The sequence below is a fragment of the Trachypithecus francoisi genome, unplaced genomic scaffold, assembly GCF_009764315.1.
Source record: "Trachypithecus francoisi isolate TF-2019V2 unplaced genomic scaffold, Tfra_2.0 Lachesis_group6, whole genome shotgun sequence".
NCBI classification, from domain to species: Eukaryota; Metazoa; Chordata; class Mammalia; order Primates; family Cercopithecidae; genus Trachypithecus; species Trachypithecus francoisi.
Genome location: NW_022681471.1, coordinates 25,302,778 through 25,315,362, shown reverse-complemented (window position 1 = coordinate 25,315,362; position 12,585 = coordinate 25,302,778). Strand labels below are relative to the sequence as shown.

Sequence of the window (12,585 nt, the reverse complement as noted above, 5' to 3'; positions counted from 1 at the left end):
AAAAATACAAACAAAAACAAATAAAAATTAGCTGGGCATGGTGGCAGATCCCTGTAATCCCAGCTACTCGGGAGGCTGAGGCAGGAGAATTGCTTGAAACTGGGAGGCAGAGGTTGCAGTGAGTCGAGATCGCGCCACTGCACTCCAGCCTGGGGGATAGAGCGAGACTCTGCCTCACACACACACAAAAATAAAATAAATAAATAAATAAATAAATAAATAAATAAATGTCTGATTTCATCTGCTGATGTAGGAATGCAACTTAGGTTGGCTTTTATGTAAATACTTAAAATATCTTTAATAAAGTTTAATCCCTGTCTGTCCTATTGGTTAGAGTAAATGTTTTTATTGTTGTTAGATTTGAACCTTGCATCATCTGACTGCAGGAATGATACCTTGACACACCTAGCAGTAGTCTAAGAAGTCGTACTTTTTTCTTGTCTGAGTCACAGTAGTGGTAAGATGAATGGAGGGAGGGAATCCTGCTGTTCATCTGGCCTTCACGGATCCAACTGGAACTAACTGGCTTTTTGTGCACCAAAATAGGTATAAAGAAAGTTCAGCTAATCTGGGACTCAGTCACAAACCAGAGACACTGAACAGACTAGTGAGGCTTGCACAGGGTACTAGAAGATGAGTGTCATCATGACTTTGCCATGATTTGACTTTGACTTTAAAATTTCATTGAAAATGACTTACGGGCCGGGCGCTCAAGCCTGTAATCCCAGCACTTTTGGGAGGCCGAGACGGGCGGATCACGAGGTCAGGAGATCGAGACCATTCTGGCTAACATGATGAAACCCCGTCTCTACTAAAAAATACAAAAAACTAGCTGGGCGACGTGGTGGGCGCCTGTAGTCCCAGCTGCTTGGGAGGCTGAGGCAGGAGAATGGCGTAAACCCAGGAGGCGGAGCTTGCAGTGAGCTGAGACCCGGCCACTGCACTCCAGCCTGGGCGGCAGAGCGAGACTCCGTCTCAAAAAAAAAAAAAAAAGAAAGAAAATGACTTACGAAAATTACATACAGCATAAATGTGCACATTTACATTACCTTTTTAACAGGTTCCAGTGCTTTGCAGACAGAAAGGGGAATTGGTTCTCTATTTTGAATGTATAAATGAGTGGGTACTGTAATCTACCTTTCTTGTTCTTCTCACACCCTCTCTACACTGGGGAATTCTCCTTTGCTTTCTCCTTATTTGGGGACCAGAGCCCTTAGTCTTTCTCCACATCATCATCTCTAAACTTGGTCTCACACTTCTCATTTCCACTAAGACATAAATGACTGATAGTGGCTGAAAATGTGATCCCTCCAGATAATATTTCCATTTTCATAGGCGAGCTCTCTGAAGTGCATGGAAGAAAGATCTAGGGTGGAATTTTCAATATCGTTCAATTTGGGATTCAGAAGGGTATAGTGTGGGGGAGGGTGTTTGTGGTTGTATCTGATTCTCCAGTTACTCTGAAATAATAATGCTTAGGCGTTGCTTTCTCTAGCAGTTCCCAGAGGCTTCTTCCAGCTCCTTCCTGTGTAGTCTCTAGTGCCTCAGAATAGGCTTGCAGCAAGAAGAACAGTATCCATGGATAAACTTGAGTATATTGGGGTTTTCTCAAAAGAGAACCGGGTACAGTTGAGGAAGCTTCCCTCAGGCAGATGCAGTGACTCTTGTTGATGCACATTTCATTTTCTGATCAGTTTATTTATTTTCAAAATCAGTCAAGTACCTGTACAAATGAATAATACCAGTGTTGCCATGTATAGGCATTTAATAACCCTGGATAAGGAACAACTAAAACCAGAGGGAGAGGTTTTTTTTATCACAACTTTTGCTCTCATGCCTTATTCTGCTAATATTTAACTTCTGCTTGTTATTTTAGATCTACTCATCTCTACCACACCCACCCAAAACATGTATCCACATGCACACAACATGCACACTCCCATTAGGACTGGTGGGCTAAAAACAAGTGAATTTTTTTGCTTTGCTACTCTTTTGGCATACATGTCATTAACATTTTCCCAGTTGATCAGTTCTAAGGGATATTCAGTAAGTCTGAAATCCCCTGAGATACTAGACTCTCTCTAGTCTGTTGCCTCTTGTTCACCCAGGCTTTGACAAACTAAAACAGAACTCTTGTCAATGTATTTCTGGAAAACTTTGAATTTTATATTGTAGCATTCAGAAATATATTTGGATTGTGTTGTTGTTTAACTCTTTAGTGATATTAGCATTACTCTTTTACCAGAAATATATAATGTCTCATTTTAGATGCAACTGGGCTTTTTGGTCATTTTAAGTTTGAATGCAAAACATTCATTGATTAAATGAATAAAGCGGTGAATCCTCGAATAGGCAGACTGGTGTAGGTTCGCATTTGCATGTATCTTTATTGACCCCCCAAAACGTGAAAAAATTGATATTATATATTTTCATTCTAAAGACAGATTATAGGTTTTCAAGAACATGTACAAAAAAAGATAGAAATTTGTCTTGATATGGTTCCCAGAAAATATGCAGATTAAAAATGGAACAAATGGCTCTACCTAATGGGAAGACAGACCCTTCAAAATCCTATGCCCATTACCAATCATGTCCCATATGAAAAGGTACATTTTATTTCCGTCACCACATTTGGGGAAAAAATGATGCAATCTGTTTTCTTTAGGAGACTCCTAGACATCCGGGAACAAAATGTTTTTAGAAGGGGCATTTCCATCCAGAAAGTGGGCATCTGGTTACCTACAGATATACATATTTACATTGTTGGCTGGTACATTAATAGATTGTACCTGTGCATGAGAGCACTTCTAATTTCAAATATACATATTTAGGATTCAATATATTTTAACACATGACTACATTTCAAAGGTAACAGTTAAATTGTATTGTAAACAACAACATCTGATTGGTATCTTCACTGGGGACAATAGCGTGTCAGATTGACAGTTGACTGGTAAAGTGAAATGTATTTACTTAATGTGTTTTTTGCCAAGAGTTGAGTAGTATCACACAGGCTAGAGGTCATATTTGGAAAAGTCATCTAAAGCCAGGAAGAGCCCATAGGCCCAGGCAGGCAAATACTCGAATTCGTGATGAGCTGAGAGGGGCGGTCAAGCAGCAGGAACTGGGAACTGAAGCTGGGAGTGAAAGGTAGACCTGGGCAGAAAGTTTGGGCAACATGGAATTGGGATCCTAGGCAGTTGGGATGCAGCGGGTGGCAGTGGGGAGGAAGGAGAGCAGAGAAAAAGGCACTTCTGACAATGACTCAACTAGGCACAGCTAATAAACTGTACAGATGCAAGCATGTCAAAAAGGCTCCACCTCCTTATTTGTGGACTGTCCAGGACATTCTGTAGGTGATGGACATTAATTGTAACCCATGCATATGAGCTTCCTGTAACTGGGCTGAAACTATTGATACATTCAGGTCAGAAGAGTGGGTTTGAGTATGCGCTGTTCATTTCCTGGTGGGCGCTGCCTTCTCAGCTTGGCTCTCATTTCCCATTACTGCTTTGCTCTGACTCACTGATGGCCTGCCACATGTCATTAGGCGGCTCAGCTGCTGCTCTCATTTCTCCCAAAGGTATACATACGGAGGTTTGTGTCTTGGCTTTTGCACTTTTTTTTTTTTTTTTTTTTTTTTGGAGAGCTGGAGGAAGTGGCCTTTTGATAGTTTTGTTTGTTGAGTTGAATACTTGTAGTGTCTTACGGTTTCAATTTTCCTTTCTCATAGGTATTTGATCCTGATGACCTTTATTCAGGGGTCAATTTCTCCAAGGTTCTGAGTACTCTCTTAGCTGTCAACAAAGCAACAGAAGGTAAGCCGGGCTTGTGATTTATATGTTCTGGGTGACATTTTTGAATCCATGTGTTGTGATTACCCTAGGAGCCAACTCTGGCCAGGATTGTTCTCTTGATGCAAATTTTCCCCCTGCTGCCCCAAATACACCCCAACAAATGTCAAATGCTTGAATTTTTCATAGCTTAGGATTTAAAACATACCGATCATAGATGTTATTCTAATGCCCTTAATATAATGATAAGAGCCAAGAAGTTATTCCATTCAAAGCTCTGAACAGCCAACTGAGTATAACAAAACAGAAAAGAAAAAGGAAAGACCAGTTCCCTTTTTCATAGAGTTTACAAAATACAGCCGTCACTTCCCTTTCCCCACTAGAGACATATTTTTCTCATTGTTTTCCGTATGCCTTTGTCCATGTAAAGGAACCCCTCAGTAGCCTTGCACCAAAAATGAAATCTTGGGTTCATAGGGAGTGAAAATAATATATTTTATTTAAATGTTTAACACCTACCACACTAGAGGTATTAAATATAAATGTTAGTAAATGTGAAGAAAATGATGATACACGTAGAATGTAACTTCACTGCTTCCCTGGTATAATATTTAACCAACAGCTGGATAGTAATAATCATACTTAAAATGCTTTGAGCTCTTGCCCTGGATCTAGGCTGTCAGAAGAGCCACAGGTGATCTCATTCAATCCTTGAAACAACACTGGGGGTAGGTATTATTATTATTAGGTCCATATTACAGATAAGGAAAGTCAGGCCAACAGTTGCCCAACTAGAAAGTTAGTGGCTGAGTTGGGATTCAGACCCACATCTAACTGACTACCGAGCCCTTATGCCCAAGCACGAGGCTTGCTGCTTAAACTATTGGAGAGTCAAGAGGCTGTGTGGCCAGCATTGCCAGGTGCTACAAAAAATGTCAAAGCTATGGTTCCTGCCTTTGAGAAAATTACTGTCTATTTAAGGAGACTCAACTTACCCATGTGAAAGAATTAGAGGACAAGAACAGACAATATAATCAAGTGCCAAATAGGTTAGAGCATCTAGGAAGCTATCGAGTAATTATAGTTTTAGTCCAAAGAGCTGTATATAATAGCAATACATGTAAAAATACTTCTCCAAAGTTGTTCTTTTGCTATTTGGAAAAAAAAAAAAATGCTTTTGAGCTATTGCACGGCGTATAGCTGAAAGTACAGCTAATTCAAGTAACTATATTTAACACACATGACAACTATCCAGTTCTAGTCAGGGAGGATCGTGTAATTCTAACATTATGCCACACAAATTATACGTTCCTTTGCCAAACTCTCCTAGCAAGTTTTACAGTCTCTTCCCTTGCCACAGATATTTATAAAATACAAGGAGGTGAAAGTTAAAACCCACAGCATCAAGGAAATTACTTGGATACTGAGCTTGTCGCCTAGGGAATGTTTGGGCTTTAGACTTTTGCAGTTTATATCTTTTAAAAATAAATGGAGAGGAAAAGAACCCTTATTTAAATTTGTCAAGAAGCCAGCTTCTCTCTTTTGTATACTCTCAACAAACTGAAAACATCCAGCTCAGCTCTGGCCTGGTCGAATTTCACAAGGTTTCAAGGAAGAGAAGACTCTTGAATCTGATTGTTAAAAAAATTATTCTAGTATCAAGATTGCATCTTTCCCAAACACACCTTCTCTTTCACTCTCATTCTCCACCCTGCCCCACACACATCAGGGAGATTTTACATTATATATGCCACACATATTGTTACGTGTGAGTAAGAAATGAGCCACTGAGTTATGGGCCAAAAAACAAAGAGAGAAATTTGAAATATTTCAAAGTAATAAGAGCCACAAACAGCTGTTTGGTGCCCAATATAGTTCTGCCTTGGACAACAGGGCATACTGTTGCAACTGGTTCAGGAGGGAAGAGTTGTAGGGAAATGGTTAAGAGAAAATGTGGTTCTGTCGCTGTTTTTCATTCTATTGGAGCACGATGGCCAGTAAGGTTAAGGACAGGAAGTTGGCCACCAAAAAGGGAAGGGGGATTGAAATACACTTGGCGTGTTCATAATGATAACAGTTAGAATTACAGCCAGGATGCCTCTGATAGTATCCCGAGAAAGATAATGTTATGTGGTAGATGTTTTTCTGACCTGAGTGGTTCCTTTAACATGCCTTTTCCTCTTTTCACAGATCAGCTATCAGAAAGACCATGTGGACGTTCCTCTTCTCTTAGTACTGCTAATAATTCTCAGACAAACCCACAGGGAGCAGTTTCTAGCACAGTTTCAGGGCTGCAAAGGCAGTCAAAGACAGTGGTAAGTATAGTCCCCAATTCTCCGTCTGTTTTAAAATCCATAAAATTAGATTGATATCCTAGTTGCATCTCCATATGTGGTGAGACAGCCATCCGGTTTGTTTTGGGCATCACTGAGAAAACTAATTATAAACTGAGCACCAATTCAGGCTGGCCCAAAGGAGCAAATCAAAGGCATGTGGTGGGGACAAAAATCCAGATTGACGCTCCAGCTCTGTCCCTTACAAGAATTAGGCAAGTCACTTAACTGAGAATGCTATGCAAATGGAAGTCATTATGGCTACTTTCTGATGGCAATTTGCTGTTATTTTCCTTATCCTTTGTTTTATTCGAACTAAATAGTGCCTGACACATAGTAGGCAATCAATAAATATTGATCAGTATCCTCATTCTTATTGTCATTTTTATTTTTCTCTTTCCACTCCTAATGAGGAAGGCTTGATTTTAAATTTCAGTCTATGATGAGCTTCTATATTGGGATCTCCCAGTTGCCTTTTCACTTGGTCTTATTGGGAGCTTTTATTTGGGAGGAAATGCCTCATCTTCTACTCTTTGGGTGAAACCTTTATTTCCTGTCAAAAGCCACCCACTTCTATTGAGACATTATGACCAATTACTTCCAAAGCATTTGAGTATGTGGTTCTTAACCTTTTTAGATCACAGATCCCTTTGAAAGGCTGATGAGCACTATGGCTCTACACCCTGGTACCCTCTCAAATTGTATACAAAAGCCCATGTGTACGAACTCATTTAGACAAAGATCTGTTGTGCTTATCAGATTCTTTAAGGGGTCTGTGACCCTCGAAAAGGAAGTCCAGTTTATACATGACAGATTAGAAATTCCTGACTTCATATATCCATGTAATAAAACTGCAGTTGTACCCCCTAAATCTATAAAAATAAAAAAATGGAAAAAAGAATTCCTGACTTAGGCAACTATGGGGTATTTGATCTTTGCATATAAATAAGTCTTAGCCAAATTAAGATATCCTTAGTAATTAGGAGATGGGAGGCAGATTTTATGGAGGGTAGGTTAGTACATCTTAGTTATATAATTATGTGGACTGTTTGTGTGTTGAGTAGAGGCAGGGTGGAATAGCTTATCCACGGTGGAATAGCTTATCACTCTACTTTGTTATCTGGCTTAGTTAAATAGATAATCTTTAGATAATGGGGAGGGGTCTGGAGAGAAAAATGAAAGCTATGACCCACTTCAAAATACACATTCTCACAAATGCCAAAGCTTATATACTGTTTTGAGGGATTTATTCATCCCTCAGAGACCCATTCATGGACTCTTAAGTTAAAAACTCAGGACTGAGACGGATCTGGGGCTTTGTCTTTGCTTCCTCCACTTTATTTGCCTAAATCCATATCATTTCTACCCCTGCCTTATTTAGATGAGTGCTTAATTTGGTGTGGCTTTTGTTTCTCTAGGAGATGACGGAAAATGGAAGTCATCAGTTAATAGTAAAAGCGAGATTCAACTTTAAGCAGACTAATGAGGATGAACTGTCAGTTTGTAAGGGGGACATCATTTACGTCACTCGAGTTGAAGAAGGAGGCTGGTGGGAAGGCACATTAAATGGGAGAACAGGCTGGTTCCCCAGTAATTACGTCCGTGAAATTAAATCCAGTGGTAAGTGAAGTTTCTAAAAGTCTTTTGATTGTGACTCTTGTACTTTCTTGGTATTCTTACTGAAAATTGTGTAGTTTTAATTGGTTAACAGAAACTGTTTATGCTTGTATGTGTATGCCAAAAATAAGAGTAGAACAGAGCTGGGAAAAATCTGTGATTAGATATTTTGAAACAAATTGTATTTAGATTACATTAAGGCAGCAGAAAAATAAAAAAAGCAAAGGAATTCAAAGCTCAGACAACTGGTCCACCCTAACTGTATCCCTTTATGTCTACTAATTCTAGCCCATGTTATATAGTACATAGTCCTTCTCACTACTCTAAAACTTACCATGGCAGAATCCAATAATAAGAGAGGCCATGTGCTAACTTCCTTTTTTTAGCCGTAAGCCCTGTGAGCAGACCTAAGACTAAATGCCTCAGACATGAGAGATGATAATGATAGGGCTGCAGGAAGCTGGCCACTTTGATTCTGAACGAGATTGCCCTTAACTCACTGCATACTGCTAACTGTTTACCTTTGTTTGGTAACAATAGCCAGAGAATGACATCGAATTGCTCTTCAGTAGTCTTTTCTTCTCTCTCTTTCTCTCTTTTTATTTTTTTTAGACCGGGTCTCGCTCTGTTACCCAGGCACAGTGCAGTGGCTATCACAGCTCACTGCAGCCTGAACCTCCTGGGCTCAAGTGATCTTGCCTCAGCCTCTCAAGTATTTGGGACTACAGGTGCACGCCACCACACCAGTTAATGTTTAAACTTTTGTGGACAGGATCTCCCTGTGTTGCCCAGGCTGGTCTTGAGCTCCTGGGCTCAAGTGATCTTCCTGTGTCTGCCTCCAGGGTGCTGGGATTACAGGCATGAGCCACTGCGCCTGGCCACTCTTCAGTAGTTTTCCTTAGAGTTCTTTTGATAATTCACTTGCCCTATATTGTTAAGAAGATAGGCTCCGCTGATATTGCAAAAACCCAGCAAACCCTCATACATAAAAATATGTCACGATACACATGAAACAGCATTTAGTTATTCACATTACTACATCTCTTTACTTTTCAAAAATATTTACACAAGGGCTCTTTTGAGTGGTTAGCTCCTCAGCGCATCATTTCTTTTGTAGATATCTTATTGCTTTTTCAGTGCCTCAAAATTGATACTATTAATTAATTAATAAAATTATAGGCTCACTGTAAGTAAAATGAGACATTGTGGAAATATACAGTTGACTCTTGAACAACATGAGAATTAAGGGCACTGAGCCCCCATGCAGTTGAAAATCCATGTATAACTTTTGACTCCTCCAAAACTTAACTTCTAATAGCCTACTGTTGATTGGCAGCCTTACTGATTGTATGTTATATGTATTATATACTGTGTTCTTATAATAAAGTAAGCTAGGGAAAAGAAAATGTTATTAAGAAAATCATAAAGAAGAGAAAATACATTTACTATTAGTTAGGTGGAAGTAGATCATCATAAGGTCTTCATCTTCATTGTCTTCATGTATAAATGGGATAGGCCTGCAAAGTTCGAACCCATGTTGTTCAAGGGTCAGCTGTATAATGTAGATAATGAAAGTTCCTCTTCTCTTTGCACCCTCCCCCAGATAACCAGAGTTAGGAGCTTTTTCCTAAAGTATTTAAGATAAAATTAATTTGCACACTTTTCTGTGTTCTGTGTTGTGTTAAAAGGGGTATCTCCTTTAATGGAATATGTTTACTAGCAGACTTATAATTATATACCTGTATGGAGACTTCTTAGCATTTTTAATTGCTGGGAATCAAGAAGGTTCTGTTGAGCCCTGGAGTATTTCCACAGGCTTTGCCTGGAATTTCCTTGGTTTTGATGATATTCACAGACGATTTTTACCTCTCACTACATCTTTCCATTGATTTAATTTTGTTGACAGGATCCCTAAAAGATTTTCCAGATTCACTCTAACATTGTTCCCTGATACAGTGTCTTTATCTGCAAAACTAAAAGGAGCAGTAATTTTGTCCAGGAATCCCAAGCACTGCTGAGGGGACCTGGGAAGTGAACAGCACACCCTCAATTGACGACTCTCTTATAATGTCCCTCACTGTGATTCCTTGTAGCAGTCCAGCCACTCCCTTATAGACTGCCCCAGGTTATTTGTCCTGGTCTTAGGGCTCTTCTTTTTAAAATTTCTCCTATATTCTCTCTGGTTTAGGACTCAGCTTAGGATTCATGTGGCAAGCTCCAGCTCTGATTTGAGCACTTAGGTAACTCTTAGAAGCATCTAACCCAACTGTCAAGGACAGGTCTGAGTTGCTTGGGCCAGGAAATGAGTGCTAGTCAGGGAAGGCCTGGAACTAGTAGTGTACGGAACAACCTCTCTCATGTAGCTTATGACAGCAGCTTCCTAATTGGCATCTCTGCCCCTGTTTTTGTCACTCCTGTAATCCAGTCTAAACTCAGTACCCAGAGTGATTCTTTCAAAATGTAACTTGGGGCCGGGCGCAGTGGCTCATGCCTGTAATCCCAGCACTTTGGGAGGCGGAGGCGGGCAGATCACTTGAGGTTAGGAATTCACGATCAGCCTGAGCAACATGGAGAAACCCCATCTCTACTAAAAATACAAAAATTAGCTGGGCATGGTGGTGCATGCCTATAGTCCTAGCTACTTGGGAGGCTGAGACAGGAGAATAGTTTGAACCCAGGAAGCGGAGGTTGCAGTGAGCTGAGATTGTGCCACTGCACTCCAGCCTGGGTGACAGAGCGAGACTCTGTCTCAAAATAATAATAATAATGATGATGATGATGATGATGTAACTTGTGTCATGGCTCCCCATCTCAAAAAAAGAAAAGGCCAAGGTCATCACAATAGCCTCCAAGGCCTCCAGGATCTGGCCTTCCATTGCCCTTCTGGCCTCCTCTCTCATCTCTCTTCCCCTCACTCATTCCACTTTAGCCACACTGGTCTCTTGGCTGCCTGTGCCAGACTGGCTCCTGCCTCACTTGGTGTCCCCCTGTCTGGAACACTCTCCAGCTGTCAGCACGGCTGGCTCCCTCACCTCCTTCAGGTCCACTCACTTGTCCACTTCACAGCAGGGCCTTTCCTGGTCACCCAGGAGAAAATTTAACCCTATCCCCACTCCCTCTATCCCCCTTCCTGCTTAAATTTTTTGCTTATTATTTTTCCCCATCTAACAAAATACACATTTACTTATTTATTTCATTTACTGTTTATATTTTACCATTAGAAATGTAAATACCACAAGGGCAGAGACCGTTCGTTTGTTTATACTCAGTAAATATTTGTAAAATGAATGAATATTACGGGATAGGTAATTCAATTCTGTTCAGCTTGTTTACTGAGTACCTCCTAGGCACTCAGGGGGTCTGTAACAATCTATACCTCATAGACGCCATCCCCTAGCACCTTACAGTCTAGTAATCAACACAGGTTTGTGCACAACTAACTGTTACAGGCCAGGACAGAGTAAGTAACACAGACAAAGGACTGAGTAAGATGCTGTAGGAACAGTGAAGAAACAATTTGATTAACAATAACATAAGGAGTGGGGAAGCACTTGAATTGGGTCTTGAAGGACAGAAGAAGCTTCTGAATGGGAGAAGAAGATTAGAGGGAATTTTTAAGTTCAAGCATGGAAGTAAGAGTGGATGGTGGGGTAATTTGGGTTGAGAATCAGATGCATGACGATAAGGAATGGGACCTTGAGCTGGAACTACATTAAGAGGTGGTGTCAATGTCAAGTTTTAGGCAAGGGATAACATGGTTTAGGAAGATCCTTCTGGAGGTAATGTGGGGGATGGATTTCAGGGAAGTGGTGGGAATAACCAGCAAGGGTGTAGAGAAACTAGCAGAGGCTACTGCTAAGGTCCAGGCAATCCAGATAGTGGTATGGACTGCTGTGGGGATAGTGGGGAGGAAGAGAAATGGATGGATGCAGTATATACTGTTGAAATGAAATTTTAAAAACTTGCTGATGATTAGTTTTGAGGATAAGGGAACAGATGAGAACAATACCAAGTCTAGAGGTCCAGCTTGATGGTGAGCTCCTTAATGGCATGCAGTGTCATGCACCTAGCCAGCCCACAAAGGTTGATTTCTCTTAATGAGGGCGTCAATCTCTGTCTTGGACACTGGTGTAGTGGAGAAGCATAAGACATGGCTTTTGCCTTCAGGGTGTTCATACTCCAGTGTAGAAAGACATCATTAGAATACAATATGGTAAGTTTAGTGATATAGCTAAATACAGGATGCTATGGAGAGGTGGGAGGAGAAGAGAGGAATATAACTCATCTTGACAGGGAAGTCAAGGGGACTTATTCATCTTTGTATACCGTCTTGTCTCTATATGCCTAACATGGTGCTTTAGACATAGGAAATGTTTGATGTGTGCTGAACTCTGTTAATAGAGAAGATAGGAGGAGGCAGAGGTTGAGTGTACATGTCTCTCTGTGTGTCTGTGTTGGGGGGGTGATTGGTACTGAAGGTGATGAACTGTTTTGTACTTGAGCAGAGGTGCACCGAGTCATAGGTCTGAAGATTTCTAGCAAGTAGTTGGCAGTATGGTTATGGAGCACAGGAGAGAGATAAGAGCTGGTGATGAGGCAACTGACAGTATAAGTCAGTGGATGATGAAGTGTAAAATATATAGCAGAGCTTTGGTGTTCAGAGACAGAGAGTGCGTTGTGCCTGAAGAGGTTGGGGGAGGCTTCATGGAGGAGATAGGGCTTAAGCTGAACACTGAAAGACAGATAGGCTGTGAATAGGCCCAGAAGAGAGGCAAGGACAATCTAAATCATAGTGATTGTTCAGGGAAAACAAAACCCACGATGGTTCTGTGGTAGGACTG

At 40.7% G+C, this 12,585-nt stretch overlaps 1 protein-coding gene across 1 annotated transcript in view; it reads left to right on the top strand.

Moving 5' to 3' along the window:
- ARHGEF6 (Rac/Cdc42 guanine nucleotide exchange factor 6) overlaps positions 1 to 12,585 on the top strand; it is a 120,540-nt gene that overhangs the window by 30,031 nt on the left and 77,924 nt on the right. The window contains 3 exon segments of the mRNA XM_033201648.1: positions 3,734 to 3,818; positions 5,985 to 6,109; positions 7,546 to 7,747. Coding sequence (XP_033057539.1) covers positions 3,734 to 3,818; positions 5,985 to 6,109; positions 7,546 to 7,747 — 412 coding nt within the window.